Here is a 24,690-nt window from a genome sequence, read left to right on the forward strand (position 1 = left end):
CTCTACAATCCGATGGTTTATTTCTACCCTTTGGTTTCTTTCAGCTCAATTTCTGTGCAGAATCTGACCCTCCTTGCTGCCTCTTAATTCAATTTCTGCCCAGGCTGCTTGTCCAGGCCAGGTGGGGAAACCACAGAGGCTGGTGATGGAAGACTCAGGTCCCTATCACATGCACTGACACGTCTCTACTCAGTAAAATATTTATTCCTCCATTATTTCACAAGAGTTGTTTTTACAAAAACCTTACAAAAATTTCCAAAACACAGACATGCAGAAGAAAAAAAAAAAAACCAAATCCACCATGGATCTTGTTACAAGTAATTGAAATGTACAAATAGAAAGGGCGAGAGAGAGCTTAGATTACAATAATCCCTCGGTCCTGCTACCCCTCCATGGGTGCAATTTGTATCTCTTCTTGGTGAGTTCAGCATTGACTGACAAGCTGTGATAAGCTGCCAAAAGCACAGCAAAGGAGGGGCCCTAAGATTAGGAGCAAATGTTTTCAAATATATATATACATATAGATATTTAGTGAAGAAATATTTATTCCCTGCTTTTTTTAGGTTTACAGAAACAGCATCTGCAAACTATTAAATGGGTTTATTTTCATTAATGTTCTCAAAGAGGCAGCGACATTTATATCCCTGTGGTTTCATCTTGTATAAGTGAAAAAAGAGCCCTGTGCTTTCCATGGGAATGGGACCCCCCTGGCCCCCTCCTCCTGCCCCAGTGGTGTTTCTCAGGGTGGATGGTTTCATCCACAGTGGATCCCTCTTCCCCCTGGCTTGGCAGGTCCCTGTGCAGTGTGGGGAGCTGGCATGGCACATGGGAGGGACACCAGCCCTGGAAATGCAGATGGGGGCAGAGGGTGGGTGTTTAGGGTGGCACTGGAGGAGGTGGGCAGGGTCAGGCAGGCTGTGCCCTGTCCCTGCCGGCCAGGCTTGAGGAGGAGAACGAAGCTGTTCCCAGCTGTGGAGCAGAGAAGGCAGGGCTGGAGGCACGATGGACAGAGGGGCTGGTTCACCCCCAGGCACAGGAGAAGGTTCTCCCATCAGGTGAGTCCCCCCATGGTGGCATTGCCTGGGGTGCAGCTGATGGCCCCGGTGTCACAGCCATGGGTCCCACATGCAGCTGCAGTGACACCCCAGTGGGAATGGGAGAGGATGCTCCATTCTGGGGACTCAGGTGGGCACGCTGTAGCTGTGGCACTTTCAGCCTCAGTGTCACCAACCAGAGGATGTTTACCTGCAGGAGGCACCTCAGCAACTGCTCTGTTTGTCCTCAGATCCATTGCTGCAGCCCCCAAACCAACCCCTTCTAGGGAAGCAGGGCTGTGTCTTCTCCGCCCAGGCCACCCCTCCGAGCTGGTGGTGTCCCCATGCTTGGCTGGTGGCTCTTTCCAGTGGGTGAGGAAAGGGTGCTGTGGTTTCCAGTGGGCTTTGTCCACAGGGACACCCCACACCTCCAGCACCCCAGCTGTGGAGCGGGGAAGGTGGAGGCTGCATCTCCACAGCTCAGCCCCATGGCTCAGGGCCAGGCTGCCCACCCCGCGTCCATCCCCTGCACGCCCCACCTTGGAACCTCATTAGGCTGCACAGCGGGGTGGGATGAGGGGGGAAACCATTTCCTTTCTGCAAAACCAAGAAAGGCTCCCCCCATGGAGCCGCCGGCCCCGGAGCCCCGAGCACATCTGCGGAGCTGCCGACGGGGAGGCTGTGCCTCCGGAAGGCGAAGCCTTCGTTGGCACGAAGCGCTGGGAGCCGCCTACTCAGCTGAAACCCAACAGCTTTTTCCAATTTTCTCATTCCCTGGGACTGTTCAATGACCTGGGGCTCCGCAGAATCGCTGGCAAATCCACCGAGGCAGGGCAGCGGTGCCTGCTTGGGGATTGGCGATGCATCCCTGGCTCATGGGAGAGCTCACAGGCTCCAGGAGGGTCTGTTGAGGTGCTGCAGCTCTGCTTGCCCCTCTAGGAAGGGACAGAGCCCGATTCCACCAGCATAGGCAGCTCATAAATGCAGGAAGCACAGTGCAGAGGGCTGGCCGAGACTGGCCATGGCATGGGCGAGCCATCAGCTTCACAAAGCCCCAAACTTTGGGAAGTCCCAAACCCCACACTGTGGCCGGGGTTGCACAAAGAAATGAACGCATGGATCAGCTTTGGCACACACAGTTGAGCGCCACAAGTCACAGCCTGGTGGAAAGGGGGGCCCGTGATCCTCCCACGGTGTCCCTGCGGGAGGAGAAGACCCAATAACTCTTTGGCTCTCTGGGCAAGATACCCAAATTGGTCAAATCCAATAGTCCAAGATCCTTCCATGTTTGGAAGCAAATTCTTGTTCCCTTGGCAAGTCTGTTTGTCCTCGAAGAGCGTGTGGGGGGTATGTGTGTATATATAGCCGTTATTATAAGGGTGTGCGGAAAAGCAAGTTTCTAACCAAGTTCGCTCCATATGTGGCTATAATTATGTGCCACTTCGGCCTGGGACTGACTCTACCTTCAGAAGGGAAGGGAAGAGGAGAGAAGATGCTGAGACATTGGATGAGTGGCACGTGTGTTGGGCAGGATTTGTCCTGGGCCTGGCACGGGAGCTCCACGCTGTGTCCTGGAGGAGGCCACGGGATGGGCTTTGCCCTGCTCAGTTCACGGTGGGCACCTGGTTCTGGTGGAGGCTGAACTCCTTGGCCTTGAGGCGCAGGCTGGCGATGCTGTTGGCCATGTTCACCCCCTGGGCGGGCGTTGCGGTCCCGCTGGAGCTGTAGGAGGGCACAGTGCTGTGGGAGGGAGCAGGGAGCAATGAGGAATGGCCCATGGAGAAGACCCCATGCCCTCTGTGGTCCTGCTGGCTTCCCAGGCCAGGCTGGCTGCTCCCTGTTGGAGATCTCTCACAAAACCAGCCAAGACTTCAGCATTTTTATGGGCTTGGATGGATGTGGGAACCCCTCAAACTATGCACCAGGAGGCCCTGCTTTGTGCTTTTGGATGTGATGGCTGAACACGAACAGCTGGGAACCAGAAGGGACCCATGCCACCTCCTGTGCCGAGATGTGGGAAGGGTCAGCACGAGGCCAAGCAAATCCTTTGCGAGGACCAGGGCGCCTGCTCCAGCCCCAAAATGCAGGAGGCAGAGAAGCCTGCTCAGCGTTGGGCAATGGATGCTCAGACAGTTTAAATGATTCCAAAGCCAAGTCAGACGAGCTCCTTTCAGCCTCATAAAGCTCCCCAGATCCCCAGCAGTGGCACAGGGCTGCAATCCTGGGGCAGTGGAGCGGTCTCTAGGCAGCCCTGCCCCGTGGCCGCCTCCTCCCCAGCTCCTCCAGAGCCTCCACCTACCTGTACGGGGAGGTGCTGGTCCACGAGAGATACTCGGGGGTCAGTGCAGTGGGTCGTGGTGCCATGGGCTGCTCGATGGCTGCCTCCTGGCTGTAGGATTTGAGCAGGGATGCCGATCTGTTGGCCAGCATCGCCCTCTCGTTACGGCGGAATTTGGCCCTCCGGTTCTGAAACCACACCTGTGATGGGGAAAGGTGGAAGGGTGGTCAGAGGGACCCAGTGCACTCAGGGATGTCCCAGCCATCTGTCCTGTGGGTCATGGTGATGTGCAGGATGAAACACGGGAGGGGACAGTCCCTGCTCCTGCCTGGGGCGAGGCAGAGGTGCTGTTTTCTCCCACGCAAACCTGTGCTCACCTGGACTCTGGCCTCGCTGAGGTTGACCCTTCTGGCCAGCTCCTCCCTCACGAAGGCGTCGGGGTAGTGCGTCCTCTCAAAGACCCTCTCCAGAGCCTGCAGCTGGCTGCTGTTGAAGGTCGTGCGGTTCCTCCTCTGCTTCTTCTTCCTCTTGGCTGCCCCACAGCTTGGGCTCAGGCTCTCCCCTGTGGGGAAGGAACAGAAGCCACATGAGAGCCAGACCCGTGTGAGACCCCCTGACCCAGCCAAGCCCAAACCCTCCTGGGGTCTGCATGTCCTGCTCTGGGCCAGCCTTGCTCCCTCCAGGGTGGGGATATGTGCAACCCTGTGATGTCCATGATAATCAAAACCTGTTTTGGGACCTGCTGGAGCTTAGGGTTAACCCCAAAATTCATCAAGGCCTGTGGTGGTTTCACATCTGGCTAAACCATGATTTTGAATCCCAGTCTCAGTGTATTCTGGGGCTGCACTTGATCCAAGCTGGAGCTCAGCTCTCGCTAAGACTTCAAGTCAAGCTTTCATGAATGGTGATGAAAATCCAGCACCAAAACACCCCCAAGGTGTGGCTCTCATCTCCCACCTCCAGCACCCCCGAGGCCCCAGCTGTGGCACGTCCCCAAGGTGACACAGGAGCCAAAGCATCTGCTCTTCCACCCCAGCTCCTCGGAGCTCGGAGCGAGCGGCACCGCGTCTCGCAGGGCTCAGCCTCCGCAGTGTTTATTTCTGGCTTTGCTGCCTCATGGAAACATGAAGCTGAGGGTGTAGTCTGGTTTCTCAGTATTGATCTTGGGCTGTCAGCCAGGCTGAGATTAATCTCCTCTTTGTCACTAATATCATAAGGTTTGGGCAATTTCGTGAAGGCTTTTTCCGAGACACCCAGTCAGCTCCTGCAAAGGCTTCATGGGGAGCACGACTCGCTGTCGTTCTCCCTTGTGGAGGTACTGGTTAATGGTTCTTACTGTTCATAAAGCATCTGGATCCAATCTGTACCTACTGGTGGGAAAGCATTCTGGAATTATTTGAAATGTTAATAATTTTATGACATTCTGATTCATGGCAGGGGTATGTTGGGGCTTTCTGCTCTGTATCGTTGCAGAGGCCAGGGTGGCAGAACTCACCACTCCCTGAGTATGCTCACAAATTAAATACTTGCTAATAATATTAATTTTGATATTTATTTAATAAGACCAGCATTTTCAGATAATGCTTGAGCAACAAACAAAATCTACTGGAAGAGGTATTAACTCTGTTGCTTCAAGATACCATCAAGCTGTGGAGCAAGAGGAAACTTCCAAGATCTTTAAGGCCAGAAAAACTTTCTTGCACCTTAACTCTGAATAATTCAAGCCATGAAACGTCCAACAGCAAGTTTTTCATCAAGTCCCTAAGACTCCTATATTCCCAACTACACCATTCTCCCAAGGGCTCTCTGCAGCCACTGGCATTTCTCTGGGTCATTAATTGTGCTGTAGGTGCAACTTGGCCTTGGTTGACCATCAGCAATCTGTGATCCTGGATTTTGGACATGGCCTTCTTGGCTGGGTGAAGACACGATGGACAGTGCCTGAAATATGTGTGGGCTTGAGACCCTTTCCCCAGCCAGGAAACCACGGGCTGCCCTTCACCACCAATCATGTCTCACAAATAAAATTCTCAGAATTCCCTCCAGCACTTCCTCCTGCAGCTTCAAATGTTCTGCCAGTCTCTGCTTTCCAGTTGCCCCTTTTAGTTAAACTCCTTTTTTGGTCCTGTTTTCCTCCAGCGAGCTAACGAGCCGCTGGATTAAAATACATGAAGTCCAGCCATGGCTGTCCCTGAGTTTTCTGGGAGCTTGGGACTGAAATGGGAACCATCAGGCTGGGAAAGAGCTGCAGGATGTAACAGGGTGAGAGGTTTCCTTGTGGGTTTATGACCATGCCACAGGGCTTCTGGGGAAATGGTACATCAGGGTTTGGTTCAAAATAGTCACAGGGGCACCCACTGCCCCTCACCAAACTGAGAGTGATTTCAACAGAACCCTGGGAAATGTATAAATAAAATTTATAAACCCCCTTTGGCTTCATCCTCAATTTAAACCTGGCTATAGGACTTTTCCATAGTGTTGATTTCCCTTGCCCACTCTAATTGGGCTGAAAGAAAGGAGGAAAGTTTTTTGAAATTAGCTCTCGATCCAGTTCTGTAGGATCTGGCCACATTTCTGGCTGGTCTTTATCTCCCCAAACCCACAGAAGGAAGAGCTAAAGAGCCACAGGAGACAAGTGGTGCTGAGTGCTTCCTTATGGGGCTGGCAGTCATGCTGGGGTCGAGGTTTAGGATGGAGCTGGATCAGGATGTGTCCAAGCACCAGCAGTTCCTGGGGGTTTGGAGACCTGCAAACCCTGGGCTGGTTGTGGGGCATTTTGTTCAGCCCCTATTGCTGCTTTTAATGCAGGGACCTTCCACACCTTTTCCAGGCCATCTTTCCATGGCAGAGGCAGCTCCACACATGGAGGTTCCTGCCTGGATCCTCTGCTCTGCCCGGGGATGAGCCTTGGTAATGGATCAGCATCTTTTCCTCATTAGCTCAGGCACTGCAGGCCTGTGGGACCAGGCAGATCCACCCTAATTGCTGGTGGTGAGTGTCTGACAGGTTTACAGGGTACAGTTAGGCTGGATCTGCTCCATCAGACAGGCTCTAATAACCCCAAATCAGCTTCCCAAAAATGAGCATGGCTCAATTCTCTGTGGCATCAGAGGAGGGATGGGAAGGGGGATGAGTTGGATCCTCTGAAGGCACCCTGTCCTCTCACTGCCATCAGGAGGACTTGGATTCAACCAGACCTGCTGACACCTTGATGGAGGAATTGGAAACCAGTTCCCAGCCCAACAGGCTCCCAGGAATAAGAGTTTGTAATTGCACAAAGTTAAAACCAGCTTCCACCATCACTGTTCTGTGCCAAAGCAGTGCTTGGGGAGGCTGTGGAGAAAGCCAAAGCCTTGCCTTTGTCAGGCATAATTTGGGGGTTCATTTGGGCTGAAGGGACCAGTCTGGTTGGCCAGCCCTGAGGTCAGAGGGGCTCCTGAGCCTTCCCCCCCAGCCCCTTCCCTGTATTTATCTTCCACTGATTACAATTTCCGCTGAAAGGAAAAGAAATGCAGGGAAAGGGGGAAAACAGGAGGGATAACGTTACTGAGTAACGAAAGATGACATGAGGGGGAGGATGGGGAAAGGGAGGCTCAGGGGGCTTTGCACAGAGCAGGATGGGCCAATGTGCATCACAAAAAAACGCCTTAAATTGCCCCAGACTGTTAGGAAAGACAGGAGACTTTTTCACCCGTGATGTGGATGAGTTTTGGGGTGCTGGGTGTGTCCTGGGTCACCTCCAGCCTCCTCTGTGCCTGGGGACAGCTCTGTGCCCCACAGATGCCATGGGGTGCTGGGAGCCATCCCAAAACCCTTCTCCCTGTGGGAGCACCAATGCTGGCAAGCCTGGACAGTGCCACAGGGAGAGCTTGGGAGCAAAGGCAGCACCAGCCCTGGGGCAGAGCTGTGCTGGTTCAGCTGGGCACCAAGCAAGCCCCTTCTCCCACTCCTGCCTTTGCCCTCTGTGCTTCCATTAGTTTCCCACAGGAAGGACTTGGCGGGTCTCAGCCTTGGTGCTGGGCTTGCCCTCAAACTCCCACAGCACTGCAAAGAGGTGATTTTCACTGGATTCCCACCAAGGCTTTGGGTTTGACTAAGAGCTCCATTAGTGCACAGTAAATGGGCTCAGAGCAGCTGTGATCCAGATCAACCAACACAATCCCAACAGCTCTGCCTGACCCTGGAAACACAGGCAGGGAAACACAGGCAGGGAAACACAGGCAGGGAAACAAAGGCAGGGAAACACAGGCATCCCTTGGGATGTCTGTCAGGGATGGGCTGTACTGCCAGCCATGCTCAGTCTCCCCTCTGGACACCCACTTTGGGGGGTTTATTTGTAAAATACTCATCCAGAGCGAGGTGTTTGCCCAGCAGCACCCCTGCTGCCCCAGCCTGTCTCTTCCCCAGGGATGCTGCAAATCCCACTCCCCATCAGCACCACCACATCTGGGACAAGTTTTCCTGACTCCAACTCCACCACTTGGCTTTGGGGTGCAAACACCCCCATTTTTCAGTTCAGAAGGCAGCAAGTTCAACCCTCTCATGCAAAAAAGCCCAGGCTACATGTCCTCCAACGTGTTTCATTTTCCACTGCACCGCAGCCCCCACGGCCCTGAAACGTTTTCTGTCATTAAATTATTTCACACGTTCCATTTATTTGGAGCAGTTTGCCAAAGACCCTTTAAGCTTTAAATTTTTCACACCCCCCCAAGCCAAAATGATCAAATCTGCTGTACCATTTACTTCCCTACTACGCCTGGAATGGCATTTTTTTTCCTCCTTTTTTTTCTTCTTGGGTATAATTTAAGGGTTGAAATAGCCTGGAGGGAATTAGCTGTAAATTCTTCCTAAGACAAATAAATTCAGCCCTCTAAGTTTCTACGTTTTTCAAACTGTTGAGAGACATTTTGGGTTTGTTTTACTTGAAATAATGATCGTGGCATATCTGACCCTCAGGCTGCGGCCGGCTCTAGCCAAATAAATAGCTTTTATTAATTAAGGTTTATCCTTAACAAATAAAACCCCAATTTGATCTCGGCCGGCTGAATTAGCAAAAATAAACAACGGGTTCTCTGGGCACTTGATGTGGATTTAACAAATTAACGCTGGGCCTTCATCAGGGAAGCCGCAGGGTGGTGGAGGTCTTTTACAGCCAAGAAATCCTTTGGAAAAACAATGTCTTTCGTTTCTCCCATGGTCTCTCTCGGTAAACATGTGCACTCCCTTCATCCCCTCGCACTCGGGGGAGCGAGGAGAGCTCCGGCCATGACGTCTGCCAGAGCCTCATGTGCAATTGTTTAACTTCTCCTCTAAATCATGGGGAGGGAGTGTTTCCCCTCGGGCTGCAGAGAGCTGGGGTTTGGGAATTGCCCCTCCGTGGGGTGCGCCCTCTCCAGCTCTGCTCTGCTCCACAGATTTCAGCTGAGACACCCAAAGCCAAGGTGGGATTTGGGGGTACATGGGCTCCCTCTTTCCAGCAGCCAATTCCAACTCTACCCTGCCTTGGGATGCAGTTGGAAACAGCCCGGGAGCCCAGAGGGGTTTTATCAGGGCTTTGCAGGGAGGAGGGACAGCAGGAGGGATGCTCCACAGGCCAAAGGGAAGCTGGGCACTTGTCCCTGCTCATGGGCACAGGAAGGACAGGGCTTGTGGCAGAAGGGATGATGGGAGATGCCTACACCACAACAGCTCTTTAATCTCCCCAAATCACCTTGGGAAGCCTGGGGGGCTGAGGAGCAGCCTGGAACCTGACCCTCCACATGTGCTGAGTCACCAGGTACGGCTCCTTTCCTGCACCCACCCATGAGCCCAGCCTGGTGCACAGGAGCAGCACAGCACCAGCCTGGGGGCAAAACCATATTAGTGAAACTCCCATTTTCTGCATAGTTTCACCCCATTTTCTGCATAGTTTCGTCCCATTTTTTGCATAGTTTCACCCCAGTACCCAGGGGAGAAGCTTTTGGGGCCACCAACCCCTGCCCTCAGGATGCCAGCCCCAGCTTTACTTGGCACGATGCTGTGAGGTCCAAACTGGCAACAGCCATGGATATAGGGAACAAGGGCTGTCAGCCCCTCCCCAGGCTCCCACCTCCTCATCCTGACCCTCCCTGTCCCCCTCCAGCCCAGGCCAGCCTCACAGACCCCGGGAATGCTGAATTCTCTGGGGGGAGGTTGAAGCTGGGGGGGTCCAAATGTGCTGAGTCCGAAGGAAACTTTCCCCGGCTCAAGTGGCGAACATGAAAAATTTAAGAGAGGGGCAAGTCCCAGCTACTGGAGAAACATTACAGCGAAATGTTTCCGAGGATGTTTCACCTCATTAATTGTGAAAAAACTGAAACGCTGACACGTTTTTACAGGCTGCCAGTTTTGCTGGGGGAAAAGTGTCTCTGTTAAAAAGGAGCAGCAAAAGCCTGGACCAAGAAAGAGGCCAAGGCTGTCCCGGGGGGGCCTTAGCCTGTGCTCACTGACAGGCAGCAGCAGCCTGTTTTATGGTTATAGAGCTGCCTCTGCACCAGCCAGAAACCACCCAGCACCACAGCTTTCCACCCCCAGCCACACAATTTTTGGGAAGATCCTGCCCAGCAGTGCTGCAGCCCCAGGGATGCTCCATGCACACCCTCAGAGCTCAGGAGGTTTTCCCCTTGCACCTCTGAATGGTGTGTGGTGTCTGAGCACCCATCAGAGCAAGTCCAGAACAAACCAGGAAGGTTCTGGCTGAGCCAGCAGCATCCCTGTATCAGTGGGGATGTGTCCAGCCCAGGGATGTGTCCAGCCCGGGCTGGTAACCCAGTGGTGGCACTGAATCCTTTTTTCAGTTCATTATTAGTGCAGCAAATGCATTGGGAACATGATGCTTAGATGGATGCTGGGAAAAGAAAGATTATGAAAAGGAAGATCCCCATGTCATGAGACACTGCTTCCCTCAGGGATGGCTCCAGCCCAGAGTGAGCCATCAAATTCACTGCTGGGAGCTGTGAGTGGGTTCAGAGCTGGCTCTGGAGCCAGGGCAGCCAAGCTGCAAAACCCAGGTGCACAAGAGGGGGAAGATCAGGAAGCCACAGTGAGGAAGTAGAAGGAAGATAATGAAAAGAAGGAATAAGGGAAGCAGATGCTGGAAACACCAGGTGAAGAACCAGCCAGCCAAGTCTTGTGCTGTGATTTAGAGAGGATGCCCTGGAAGTTGAAAGCTGCTGAAATCCACAGGGCTGCAGGCGAAGCCTGAGCTCTCAGGAGTCCCTGAACATTCCCAGCACCTCCCACCATGCCAGAGGCTCCTGCACAGCCCAGCACGGGCTCACCCAGCTGAGGCCAGGCCCCAGGAATGGCGTTTTGGCACAGCCAGCTCCTGCGTCAGCGGAAGCATTTAATGAATTAATTGCAGCCACATTCCCTGAAGGAGGAGGCAGGGCTGGTGGGATGCTGTCAGGCCTCAGGAAGGGGCTGGGGAACATCTTTGGCCACAAAGCTCTGGTGGGAGTAAGAGTAGGCTGAGCAGCATGAGAAATTCCTGGACTTAGGAACAGTCCAGGATCTGGGAGAGCTGGTGCCATCACCCACCCTTTACCTGGGCTGGTAACTGCCTGTGACGGAGTTTGGGGAAGGTGACAGAGACACATCACCAGCTCAGGGTGCAGCCCAGCAGCCCACAGAGCCTGGCACCCCCAGCACCCCCTGACAGCCCCAGGAACAGCTCCAGAGACAAACCCAAATCTGCGACAGCGCCGGGCCCAGCGCGGCTCCGGCTGCGCTTCCCCACCCGCCCGGCTCCTGCACCCTGGGACCTGGAGCAGGGCCATTGTGGGGCCATTGTGGGGCCATTGTGGGGCCGTTTTGGGGCCGTTTTGGGGCCACTGAGGCCCGCAGGGCTCAGACTGCCTGGCTGTGCCCCGGTGGTGGCACCGGCCCAGGGCAGCAGGCCCAAGTGCCAGCGCATCCCCGGGCTCGGAGCTCTGCAAGGGAAATAAATGTTCCCTCCCAGGGCTGTGGGGACCCAGCCTGGCTCGGGGCTTTCGGGAGCTGCCAGCAGCATCCCGTGGGTTCACAGGAGCCCGACACAATGGGCTGTCCCGGCTCCAGAGCCACCGCTGCCTCCATTGTGTCAGCGCTGCGAGGGGAGGGAGCTGCGGGGGAGCTGAGCTGGGGCAAAGCTGCTCCACAACGAGTGCCCAAATTGCCCTCAAGGATTGCCACAGTGAGGGGAAAAGGCTCCTGGAATGTCCACTGTCTGCATGGATTTGCTGGCTACAGTGGCTTTGAGAGGTCAGGATCTGGCAGGGTCTGGCATCATCCCTGCTCATGGCACAGGAATGTGCAGCTCAAAGGGGTTCACACCCCTCTGGGGTCCCTCTTTTCTTAATTGGGGCTGGAGTCACACAGAGCCTCCAAAACCTCATCCACAGTGGTGCCAGCCTGGGTGTCCCCTGCAAATGCCAGAGAGGGAGAGGGGAGGCAGGACAGGAATCGGGATGGGCGCTCCTGCCTTCCTGCAGGGATGCTCCGAGAGGCTCTGTCAGACCAAAGGGCTCCTCAGGAGATGTTTGTGGCTGCAGGGCTGGGGGGAGCAGGAGCCAAAGCCCTCCCAGCACAGCCAAGTGCCTCAGGAGGAGACAGCGTGGTGGGTTTGACTGATCCCAGCCAAGTTCCGAGCAGCACCGACCAACGGGGGAGCAGGAATTTCCATTTTGTTCTCCTGTGAATTTGCCAGCCCCCACGGTGGAGGCCCAGGCACCAACAAAAGGCTCTGGCTCTCCCCCAGGCAGCACCAGCCAGGAGCCTTCCCGGCAAGGAGACATTCATTGCTTTCATCTGCCAGCCAGGAGCCCTTCCTGGGGTGGCATGAGAGCAGTGCTGGGGCTCTCCTGCTCCTCACAGCCCTGGGCTGCTCCTGGGGATGCTGCCCTTCGGGGGTGCAGCCTCCCCACTTTGCCGTGGTGGCTCAGAAATGTGCAAATCTGTGGCTCAGGGAAAGCCAGCCCAGAGCCTGTGGCCAAAATGCTGGGATTTGGGTCAGCCCCAGGCACACAGAAAGGGGTCTGGGCAGAGGGAGCAGCCACGGTGGCTCCCCACAGGTACTGGAGAGAGGGACAGAGGGACAGAGCCATCGTGGCTCCCCACAGGCTCTGGAGAGAGGGACAGAGGGACAGAGCCATCGTGGCTCCCCACAGGCTCCGGAGAGAGGGATGGTGGCACAGATTCTGGACCCTGCTGCCCTACATCAGGGCTGAGCACAGAAGTTTCTTCCCTTCCCATCCTGCAGACCTTCCAGGCACCATTTGGTGCATCCACCATGCAGCCACAGAGGTGCCAGCATCACTCACATGTTAACAAGTTTCCCAGCAGGGCACAGACATGTAATTAATTAACACTAATGAGACTTGTGCAAGCACTGGCCTAGGATAGCATTGCCTTGCAAAGCACCACCAAAATCCTGGATTTAGCTGCAAAGTCAGTTTTCCTGGGGGCTGGGAAGGGGATGGGGAGTGCCTCAGGCCATCACGGTGTTGAGAGCTCCCTGGGACTTTTGCTCAGTGTTTGAAAAATAAAACTAAATCAGCCGGGGCTGCATAGCAGGAACGTTGTGTGCAGGGCTGGCTCCCAGCCAGGGACCCCTGGCATGGTGATCCCAGCCTTCCTCTCCTCCACAGCCCCTCCAAAAAGGTGGTTTTTTGAAATTTAATAGGCAAAAAGCCCAAGCAAGGCAGCCCCAGTGGCATCTGGCACTGAAACCCAACACCAGCCCCACGAGGTTCAAGCAGAGACCCCCTTGCATCAGGGTCACTGCCAAGGGGGGAAGGAGGCAGGAAGGGACAAGGGGAGTGATGACAATTCCCATGCTGTCCCCTCCTGCTGCCCACTGCCACTGCCCCAAACCCTTTTCCTTTTATGGGGCCAAAAGGGTGTTTGTCACACCCAGGCCAGCACTGAGCACCCATTGGATCAGTGAGCAGCAGCACCTGCTGAGAGCCACCAGTGTCTGGCTGGGCGTGGGGTGGGTGTGAGCCCCCCTGGGAGCCCATCCCGGCCCCTGAGAGCCCATTCCATCCCCTGGGAGCCCATCCCAGCCCTGGGAGCCCATCCCTGCCCTGCTCCAGGGTCCCTGCACGCACAGACGTCCCTGCAGCCCCTGCCAGCAGCAGCACCGCTGTCCTCGGGTCTGGTTTGCATTTGAGGTCGGTGGCCTCTCGCCAAATTTATTGTAAAACATTCATTTTAATAAGTGGCTCGTATCTTTTTTTTTTTTTTTTTAACCCAGCCTGGTTAACTGTTTCCAGGTTACAGCAGAACCTTGCACAGTGAGGATGGCAGGGATGGGGACAGTGGGGACAGAATCACAGTCAGGACACATGGGGATGACAGGAACATCAGGCTCCTACAAAGGTCAGCAGAGCTGAAATCTCACCCTCATCCCTCCAAGCCTTCATCCCCTCCAGCTCCCCATGGAGACCCTCCTGCCACCCTGGGCACCCTGACACTCTCATACAGAATTAAAACTTACAGCCCAAGGGGTAACTGGGTCATGTCAAACATGCTGAGGGCTTCCAGAAGTGAACATTGCCTGGTAGTTTAGTTTCAACATTTGTTTTAAGTTTTATAAACCTCTAATACTAATAGAAATGCTTGAGTGTCTTTTAATTTAAATGAAAACAGTTTTTTTGTGAATTTAAAAATTCCCCTGAGGTATTTACAACCCCCAAATTACAGCCATGTGGCCAGCCCAGATGAGAAAGTGAAATTGGTGAGGAAGGAGCGTGGCAGCTGCCCCAGCCCAGCCCTGCAGTGGCTGTCCCCTTGTCACCTGTGTCCCCTTGTCACCTGTGTCCCCTGCATTCACACCTCTGCTGGGGACATGGGATCCATGGGTTCGCCAGCCCCATAGGCTGCCAGCCACAGCTGTCCCCAGCAGGATGGCATCTGTCTGTCTTTCCTGCCGTCCTTCTGTCCTTCCATTTTTGGTTCTGGGGACAGGAGGTGCCCATGACCATCCTGTGCCCTCCCCAGCTGTGCTGCTGCAGGACCAGGCCCTTTGCACCCCAGTGCTGTGCCTGGGGTTCCCTGTGTGCTCCCCTGCCCCATCACTGCCACTGCCACCCCCAGGGCACCCTGACAGCCCTGGCAGTGTCCTGTGGGCATCCTGGGGTGCAACACAACCCCCTCACTTGGCAATGCTCTGTAGGACCTGGGGTACAGCGTGGTTCCCATGGCTCAGTGCCACATGCCACCCCCTGCAATGGCCTGAACAGCTTGGGGTGCCATGAAACCCCAGCACACACACCTGGCATTGCCCTGTACAGCTCGAAGGTGCTGTGTAACCCCAGCACAGACACCTGAACAGTTTGGGGTGCTAACATCACCACACATACCTGGCATTGCCCTGAACAGTTTGGGGACAGCACAATCCCCACCCAATTCCAGCCATGCCCTGCATGACCTGGCACAATGCCGACCCTCTGCCCATCTCGGGGTGCAGAGCAGCCCCTCCAAACACCCACTGCGGTGCCCTGAGCAGCCCCAGGATCAGCTCAGCTTCCCCTGGATGCCCTTCCCATTCCAGTGTGCCGTTCCCATCCCGGGAGTGCTGTTCCCATCCCGGGCGTGCCCATTCTAGGGGTACCGTTCCCATTCCAGGGTGCTGTTCCCATTCCTGGGTGCCCTGCCCATCCGGGGGATGCCATTCCGTTCCCGGGGTGCCGTGCCCATCCTGGGGGTGCCATTCCCATTCCAGGATGCTGTTCCCATCCCGGGGGTTCCGTTCCCATCCCTGGGTGTCATTCCCATCCCGGGGTGTCGTTCCCATCCCGGGGGTGCCGTTCCCATCCCGGGGGTTCCATTCCCATCCCTGGGTGCCGTTCCCATCCCTGGGTGTAATTCCATCCGGGGTGCGTTCCCATCCCTGGGTGTCATTCCCATCCCGGGGTGCCGTTCCCATCCCGGGGGTTCCATTCCCATCCCTGGGTGCCGTTCCCATCCCGGGCTGTCCCAGCCCCCCGAGCCCCCCGGTTCCGGTGCCAGCGCTGCCCCGGGCGGGCTGCGGAGCCCGCGGGAGCCCCGGGCGGTGCCCCCTCCCCACATGTGCCCCGCTGCCATGTGCTCCCCGCCGCTCCCCCGGCTCCCCTGCCATGTGCACTCCAGTTTCCTTGCGTGTGAAGCCTGCAGCCTCTCGGATTCAGTGGCTGGAAAGGATGGCGCCTCTCCACATCTGGTTCAATGCGCGAGCCTGGCGCCTGGCTTAGCCACAGTCTCCATTCAGAGACACACAGACTTTAATAGACTCATACAATTCTTCCTGATCTATCACTGCAGCCGCAGCTGAAAAGCTGCTTTATTATATGCGCTCAAAGGGGGATGAGGAGGGAAGGGGAGGGGGCCGGCGGCTGGCGCTGCCGCTCTCTGGAGGCTCCCAGGGACCTGAGCTGTCCCCCCAGCCCTGCCCAGCCTCCCAGGGGCTGCTTTCCCCCCAAACCCGCAGCACCGCAGCCTCATTATCCCTCCTGCTCAATTAACACCCTCCGAGCTGCCGCTCGCACCCGCACCGCGCACGGCCGGGGCTGCGGGGACGAGGCGGCAAAGGGGACCCCAATGTCCCCAGGATGTCCCCAGGATGTCCCCAGGATGGCTGCACAACCCCACAAGCTGCAGCAATTCCCCCAATTCCTGCAACATCAGCGCCGCGTTTATCCCGCAGTTCCCCCGTGAGGAGCTGCCCCGAGATGTCCCCGCGGGTCCCGGTACCGGGACCGGCTCTGCCGGGACACCGAGGGCACGGAGGGGCTGCCGAGGGATGCTGAGCACGGACACGGCGTTCGTCAGCCGTGGGAAGGCTGGAAAACACCGCCCGCGGTCATGCGTCCCTCGGGCAAAGGCAAACATCGGGAATGCCTCGAGGGCGAGGGGAGGAATTTCTGTGTTAGTTCTCGGAAATTTAGAAAAACAAGCAGTTTGGTCGTTTTGGGGCAGTCCTGGTCAACAGGCATCGGAAAAACGCCTTGGAACCTCAAATCAGCCCTTTCTCCCCAAAACTTTGCTGTTCTCATCCTGCCTGACCCTTCTGGGCATCACCAAGGCTGGGCAGGGGGTGCTGCCTCTGCCCACCACACTTCCACTTTGATCCAAATTGCTTTTTCCAGCCAGCAAAAGCCTGATCTGCATTAAGCCTGGTCTAAATCCTTGCCCACCCCAGCCATAACCCACTGCCCAGCATTTTAAAGGATGCTCTGCCCCAGTTCCCTGGCTCAGGGATTCCATCCTGGAACAACAACTCCATCCAGCTTCTGCTCATGCTGCAAGGAGGGAATGGGGTGCCAGCATGGGGACACCAACCCCAAAGCACCCAGACCCCATCCTGCTTCAAACTCATCCCCTCAGCTCAAGGATTTGGCAGCTCTGGGGAGAGAATTCCCCCAGGCTGGAGGAAACCAGCCCTGGGTGAGGGGGATCAGCCCCACTGCCTGGGAGGGAGGAGGGTTCCTGACACACAGCCTCAAAGCCCCAAATCATTTCATCAGCCTCCCAGCTACACACACACGCCCAGGCTCTCTTAAAATGCTGATTCGTTGAAATTCACCCATCTTGGCTGCACTGAGTCGAAATTTCATATTTTTCCTGTGAATCAGCCCCATTCCCTGAAATAACAGCCCAGAAGAGAGGGGAAATAGTGTTGCACTGAGCTGTTCCTGGTCAAGTGAGACACAACAGCCCAGGGGGGGACAGGCAAGGTGTCCCTGCACCCCAGCACCCTCCTGGGCTGGGCATGGCTGTGCCAGGGCTGTCTGAGCTGCTGCTGGGGACTAAAGCACATCAGTGGGTGCTGCCAGGGCTGCCAGGGCAGTGGGGCAAAGCTTTGTGTCCCCACAGCATGCAGGACCCCTCCAGTGTCCCCACAGCATGCAGGACCCCTCCAGTGTCCCCTCTGGACACTGCCAGGCCGTGATTGTCCCTGCTGGAAAGGATTTCAGAAGGAGCATCCCCCACAGCAATGCCTGCCAAAACCCAGCTTGCTGGGGGTGCTGAGCACAAAAACATCCCAGCAATGAGGAGTCGGGGAGAAATGCGATTTTCCTGGCCCAGCCAAGGCTGCTCCAGCTCTTGGGCTCCCCCAGCCAGAGGGTTCCCATTTCCCCAGGTCCTGAGTTTGGGATTTCTGCCCTTTATCCTCTAGCACAGCACATGTGGGGAGCCCCCAGAGCCCTGCAGGGCTGCAGGAACGTGCTGGGATGTGTTTGCTGTGCCCTGGAGAGGGCTCAGTGTGGGCAGGGCAATTCCTAGGGCCCCTCTGCAGCCCAGAGCCCCCCGAGCTGGGGCAAGGGGAGCCTGGAGCACAGGCGGGGGTGCTCAGCTCATCTCGGGGCAAATATTCCCCAAATCAGAGCCCTGGTGTCAGTAAGAGCCTGAGAGCAGCCAGGGCACAGGGAAGAGCAGGATGGTGACCCAGGGTCACCAGGGGAGGAGCAGGAGGGACGTGGATGTCACTGGGGTGGTGGGTGTGTGTCACCCTGCAGGGCTGGGAAGCACAGAGGGTGGAACCAGGGTGAACCCCAGGCCAGAAGCTCTGTGAGACCTGGGGTCTCTCCCAGCTGTGACCCCAGCCCTGCCTGTGCCTGGCAGTGATTTGTGCTGCTCTGGCTGGTTCTGCAGGGTGCTGACCCCATTCAGCCCCTTGTCCTGCCTGTGCCATGGGAAAGCAGCACACCAACCCCATGGCAGCTCATGGACAGATGAGACCTGAGGAATCACTTTCCTCTTGTGCAGGGCAGGGGACCATGTGCAGGACAAGAACCACAGTCATGGAGGGGAAGCCTGGCTGCAGAACAGTGCAGGGCTGTCCCCTGTCCCCTGCATAGCCTGGGGTGTACAGCATGGATCCTTCCCCACAGCCCCTTTTCCCTGGCTGGGATATGCCGGGCTCCCTGTGAGTGGATGGAAACCTCTGAGTGAGCTGGGACCTGTCAGGCCCCCCATCCATCCATCCATCCATCATCCATCCATCCATCCATCCATCCATCCATCATCCATCCATCCATCCATCCATCCATCCATCCATCCATCCCTCTATCATCCATCCATCCATCTATCCATCCATCCATCCCCATCCATCCATCACCCATCCATCCTCACTTCCATCCATCCATCCATCCATCCCATCCATCCATCCATCCATCATCCATCCATCCATCCATCCATCCATCCATCCATCCATCCATCCAGTATCCCAACCCCATCCCATGCGTCATCTCTCTCTTGGAGAGCTGAGCCTCATCCATCAGACAATTCCCAAAGCCTCCTCCCCTCCACAGGGGCTGTGGTGGGGTCCCTACACACTCCTGTCCCTGGTGTGGCATCCAGAAACCAGGCAAAGCCTCCCAGCACAGCAGCCTGGAGGGTGCCCAGCAGTTTTGGGGCTGTGGAAAGCAGGTGGGAGCTGGAGAGAGAGGTCTGGTGGGTCTGGGGTTAGGAGGGCTCAGCTGTGTCCCTGTGCCCATGGCCCATCTCACTGAGCACAGGGGATCAGCCAGGGGTTAATGACATTGGGTTTAGCTGTGGCTGAGCCATCTCTGTGCACAGATGTCCCCAAAGGCACATCCCCAAAGGCACACCCCAAAGGCACAGATGTCCCCAAAGACACAGCCTCAAAAGCATATCCCCAAAGGCACATCCCCAAAGGCACAGATGTCCCCAAAAACACATCCCCAAAGGCACATCTCCAAAGGCACATCCCCAAAGGCACATCCCAAAGGCACAGATGTCCCCAGGGCACATCCCCAAGGTATATCCTGGCCCTGGGGTTACAGAGCTGCCTCCTGCCAGCCCAGCCACAGAGGCCAAGGTGTCCCCAAGCTGTGCCCATGGCTGATGGGGGATATTTGGGAAGGCAGCGCAGCCAAACCTCGTCCTGTGAGCCAGGGCCAGCACAGTCCCTGCTGGATTGGGACACCACAGGGACATCAGGCTCTGCCTCAAGGAAGGTGCCCAAGCCCTGGGAGGAGTTTGGGGCTGCCTGGGCAATCATTCACCACCTTTACTCCAGCACCAAGTCCCCTTTCCCCTCTGATGCCAGGTCCCTGTCCCTCCCTGCCTCTCCTCTCCCTTTTCAGCTGCTCTGGTTTACATAATTAAAGCCAATTTCTTGTAACAACATCTTAATGCCCTCTGCCCCTTTGGGTGCTGCTTCTCCTCTCCTCTCCTGCATCCCTGCTCTGCTCAGCATCCTCACAGCCCCAGAACAGGCCAGAGGGTCCCAGGGGATGAGGAAGGGGCTCCAGGCACTGTTCTGAAAATGGGATGTCCAGGGGCCACCACACCTCCCCATCCCACTGCCAGGTCCCAGGGGCTGTAGCCAAATAAATGGTCAATGAATGCTAAAAAATCCCCTTGGAGGGGCCACAGCTCAGCTGTGACAGAAGTGACTCTTTCTGAGCGTTCAGCCCCAAAGCGGTGCCGGAGCCAGTGCACGACTCCCTCTCCCATCCCCAGGCGGCACCAAAAGTGAGTTCATTGTTTGAAAAGCCATCAGTCAAGGCTTGCTGGCTAAAATTACCCTCCTGCTTTATCATCTTGAGAACATTAAGGGCTGTTGTTAACAGATGTTTCGCGTTACACATTATTTGTTAGTCTAATGAAAGGAGGTGAACAAGCTTTCAAGACCTCAGAAGTTGTGCCGAAGGTTTTCCATGGGAGGCTGTTGCACCACTCCAGGGGAGAATGAAGATGAAGATGAGGGTGTGAATGAGCTCTCACCACCCCGTTGACTTTTCCTTGCTCTTGCCTGGCTTGTGGGATTTCTGATTTTTGGGTGTCACGGGAGCAATGTGTTACACAGATATTTGTATTCACTGTCCCAGGAGGATGCTCTGGGTACACTAAGGGCCAGTTTGGGGGCCAAGGCAGGGGCTGAGCAGCCCAGAGGGAGCTGGGCATGGCTTTGGTACCCAAAATCCTCCAAAGTGCCGGGGGAAGGGATGCCAGCCCTGCAAGGGGCTCCTGGAGGGGAGCTGTGCCAAGGGCCCTGGACACGGGGCTGCCTCCAGGGCTGAATCCCCTTCTGCAGAGAATAAATCCCTGCCCTGAGCTTCTCTGGGAAAGGAAACCTCTCACTGCAGCTTTCCTGGGGAAGGGGAGGGGGTTTGTGGGGTTTCAGCCTGCTGGGCACAGCCTGGGGCTGCCTGAAGCATCCCTGTGCCAGCCCTGCCAGCACAGCCCCCGGTGAGCCCTGCCTGGTGCAGGGTCCCACAGCTTCAGCTCCAGGGGTCCCACAGCCTCACAGCAGCTCCAGGGGTCCCACAGCTTCAGTTCCAGGGGTCCCACAGCCTCACAGCACCTCCAGGGGTCCCACAGCTTCAGCTCCAGGGGTCCCACAGCCTCACAGCAGCTCCAGGGGTCCCACAGCAGCTCCAGGGCTGCTCTTCCTTCACCCCAGCAGCACAAAACCCCCGAGGGCTGGAGCTCAGAGCCACATCCTGCAGAGAGATGCAGGGGCACTTGTGTTCATAACAAACCCACTGCCAGCAGCTGTGGGGCTCCAAACTCGCCTCTGGCAGGAAAACCCCACGATGGTGAAGAGGAAGAGGAGAGCAAACCCCAAGAGGCTGTTTTATTTCAGGATGCCAACAGAGGATAAGGTCACCAGCAGAAGTTTCTTTACTGTCATCACTGATCTGGAGCAAAAGGCTGCTACTCACAAAGGCAGCACATCTGCCTGGTATTTCAGGTCTCTCCATCTCAACTTAGGAAAATGCATCCCAGTTAAGGCAGTGGCAGCAGGTAAGGGTCTCAAAGGTCCAGCTTTGTGTGCACACAGGTTCTTGTCTCTGTTTTCTTGCTCTCTTCTTGCCCACTGCTCCCAACTCCTGGGTGTTTTTCGACCTCAGAAATGCTTCAGCTGCTGCTCAGCCTGTCAGAGCATCCCGGGTGCTGATGGTGCCTCCATCCATGCCAGCTTGCCAGAACAGGTGCTAATGGGGAATATCCCCCATGGGCCAGCACTGCTGGGCTCTGCAAACCCCAGGGCCCTGCCTGGGAGGAATGGGCTTTAGGGTGAAGAACAGCCTTGTGGTGACCGTGCAGCCTCTCACTCTGTTTTTGGCATCACGCTGGGTCCACGCTGGGTTCTCTGGGTGCATCAGGGGCCCAGCAGGGCAGTTGTGTCTCTGCTGCTTTGCAAACAGCCCTGTGAGACTGCTGAGGGCTGGGTTTCCCCAGGCTGTGCTGATCCCACATGGAATACTGTCCCCCTACAGCCCCACAGGCAGGAGAAACCCTCCCCACAGCCCCACAGCACTGCTGAAAGTACACACAAAACCCAAGGGAAAGGGAGGGAGGGAGGAAAATAACACTGAGAACACCAGATACCACCCCAAAAAGCAGCACCCAGCCCTCGGCACGGCAGAAGCAGGCTGGGGGCTCAGTGGGGCTGCTCCATGGAGGGAGGAGGTTGTGCAGGGAATGAGGGCTGGAGAAAGATGCTCCAGACCTGCAGGCAGTGTCGGAGCCACGGGAGGGACAGAGAGAGCACCGGGGGGATTGAAGGGACCGAGCCCCTTCAGCAGCACAGATTCCCGATGGGCTGAGCCCTCGGCAGGGCTGTCAGCACCCAGGGCTGTAGGAAACAAGCGTGAGGTAGCACAGCCCAGCCAGGGCTGTTCTGGGGAGTGTCACCCCTCGGGGAGGGCACCGGCCCGGGCTCTGGGCATGGGGGCTCTGCCCCCCCTCTGTCACCGCTGCGTCCCGAGGGCACACCCGGCTCCGGGGGGCTCCGGGGGCCGTCGGCTGCCCCGGCACACAGGAACGGGGGGAACCTTGCTCACCCCAGGAGCGGAGCGGGGATGCGCGGGACCGGCGCGGAGGGAGAGATGCGAGCGGGATTGTCCCGTTAGAAACGCGCCTCCGGCCGGGACCGAGCGCCATGAAACGGCGGCTCTGTCCCCTCATGTCTCCCGGCTCGGTCCCGCTCTCCTGTCCCAGCCCCGGCTCTGTCCCCGCTGATGCCGGGGTCGCGCAGCTGCCGGGACGGGACCGGTCCCCGCTGTGTCCCGGTCCCCGCAGTGGCCCGGAAACCGAGACCGGGAGCCCCGGGGGACGTGGGGACCCCGCAGGCCGCGCAGCCCCGGCTCGGAGCGACTTCCCGGGAGCGCCCCGGACCCGACACCTCCGGTGCCGGCCAGTGCGGGGTCCCTGTGCCCCCTGCAGTGTCCGTGTGCCCCCTGTCCTACTGCGGGGTCCCTGTGCCCCTGTCCCGGGTTCGGGGTCCCTGTGCTGTCTGTCCTGGGTGCGGGGTCCCTGTGCCCCCTGTCCCGGGTTCGGGGTCTCTCTCTCACGGTGCGGGGTCCCTGTGTCCCCTTTGCCCGGGTGCGGGGTCCCTCTCCCGCAGCCGTCGGGGGGTCCCCACCTCGTCGCTCGCTTCCCCCTGCTCTCCCACCCCTCTGGGGGTGACACCGACCCCCTTTGTCCGGGGTGCCCTCCCCGTGCAGGGGGACACGGCGGGGACCCCCCATCCCCAGGCTGCCCACCCCGGCCCGGCGGGACTCACCGTCCTGGGGCGCTGCCTCGCTGCCGCTGCTGCCTCCCGACGGCTCCGGGATGGCCTTGGCGCCACCGGCGGGCGGGGGACCGGCCGCGGGGGTCCCGTTCATACCGGCCGCCACCTCCTCCAGGTCCAGGAGGTGGCTCACGCTGAAGTTTTTCCGGCTCTGAGCGTTTTCGGGCGGCTCCGGGCCGCGCACGGCGCCGGGGGCGAACGGCTTGTCCATGGCAAAGGCTGGCGCCGAGTCCATGGCTCCCACCCCCAGCCCGCAGCCCAGCCCGAGGTGCCGGGCCGCTCCCCGGCCCCCTTCCCCTTCCCCACCCACCCCCCCACCAAAAAAAAAAAAAAAAAGGAGAAAAAAAAAGAAGAAAAAATTAAAATAATTATAATTTTTTTTTTAAATAAGGGGAAAAAAAAATCACGGCTGCCCTGAGTCCGGCTCCCTCCCCAGCCCCTGTTCCGCCTTGTGCTGACGTCTGGGGAAAAAACCACGCTCCCAGCCCAAACTTTCTTCCCCTGCTCTTTGCTCTGGAGCTGTTCAAACAAACGCCCCTGCTCTGATGCTCTGAGCCGAGCGGGGCGGCCCCTCAACCCCCCCGGCCCTGCGAGCTGCCCCCCTGCCAGGGACCGAGCCCTGCCGGCAGCGAGCGCGGAAAGAGGGCAGAAAGGGGGGCAGAGAGGGGGCAGAGAGGGGGCAGAGCCGCTTCCCCCCCCTCCTTCTCTCCCCCCCTTATCCCATCCGCATCACCCCCCCAGCCCTGTTTAAGTGCTTCTATCAACAAGTGTAAGTGGCTGCGCTCCGTGGGGAGGGATGGGGCGGGCTGGCAGAGGGGCTGCAGGGAGAGGTGACCCGCAGGTTAGCGGGGGACACGGCCCCCCTCCACCTCCAGGCACCCCCCTCCTCCGGTCCCCATCCAGCCCGCAGCAAGGTCACCTCCCCTGGGAAAAGCCTGGCTCTCTCGCCTTAATGAGATAATTACGTCCTGCACCACAGTTAAAAACTCATAGGCTGCTTCCCTTGGGGTTAGAAAGAAACCTCCCTAATGAAAACCAGCCACCGGGAAAAAGGAGTTTTTCCTCTTTAAAATTATATATATTTATATATATGTGTGTATACATGCACTCAGATATGCAGGGCGGAGGCAGCGGGAGGGAGGGAGGAGAGGGGCAGACCCCGGGGCTGGCTGCTGCTGTCCGGAGAGCGCCGGGCTCGGGGCGATGAGCACAAATCGAAGAGGTGAAACTTAAATTTTTCCTTCCCCTCCATTCCAGCCGCTCTCCTGCCCCGCCGCTGCGGGGACATTCGGACGGGGCTGCGCTGGGTTCCACGCGAAACCTCGGAGCGGGACGGGCCGGCTCTGAGCTCACAAACATCCCTGCTCCAGCCCGGCCGAGGGAGGCAAACCCCGGGCTGAGTTATTTTAACATTTGTCGAAAGCTTTCCTTGCGCTCCCTTCCCCTGCAGTCGGATTTTTAAGGCGGCCGGCGCTGCCAAATCTGATCTTCCTGACGGGGCAGCGCCTCCGCAGAGCTCTCCAGCCCGCAAGGGGCGCAGCTGAAGGCAGATTTTGGCTCTCTGCGGCTCTGCAGGGGGCTCCTCCAGTGTGCAAACAAGCCAGCCCAACCTCCCTTCCCCCTTTTTGTTGTGGTTGGGTCATTTTGTTGGTTCTGTCGGTCCGGTTTGTGGCCCTAAGGGCGCTCCGGGAGCCAGCCGCGGTGTCGGGCTCTGTCCCCTCCTAGGCTGTGTAAATCTCGGGCTGCTGTCACACTGTCACACTGTCACACTGCCCCTGCTCCTGTTTCCCTGAGGGATGCTCCCAAGGATGGGAGTTTTGGCTCTCCGTGGTGTCCCCTGTCCCCCCGTG

General features: G+C 57.4%; 1 protein-coding gene across 2 annotated transcripts; it reads right to left on the minus strand.

The window, feature by feature from the left end:
- Positions 1 to 226: 226 nt before the first annotated feature.
- Positions 227 to 23,119, minus strand: PRRX2 (paired related homeobox 2). Of its 2 annotated transcripts, none has more exons than XM_064727586.1 (4): positions 22,832 to 23,119; positions 3,690 to 3,874; positions 3,334 to 3,512; positions 227 to 2,756 (listed from the first exon to the last, which is right to left on the minus strand). In XM_064727586.1, exons 1-4 carry the CDS (start codon positions 23,073 to 23,075, stop codon positions 2,639 to 2,641), a joined length of 726 nt encoding a protein of 241 aa, XP_064583656.1. In that variant the 5' UTR covers positions 23,076 to 23,119; the 3' UTR covers positions 227 to 2,638. The 2 variants fall into 2 exon arrangements, with proteins under 2 accessions (XP_064583656.1, XP_064583655.1); XM_064727585.1 differs by having other exon boundaries at positions 227 to 2,774.
- Positions 23,120 to 24,690: the final 1,571 nt, after the last annotated feature.

The sequence above is a fragment of the Zonotrichia leucophrys genome, chromosome 17 (assembly GCF_028769735.1).
Source record: "Zonotrichia leucophrys gambelii isolate GWCS_2022_RI chromosome 17, RI_Zleu_2.0, whole genome shotgun sequence".
NCBI lineage: Eukaryota > Metazoa > Chordata > Aves > Passeriformes > Passerellidae > Zonotrichia > Zonotrichia leucophrys.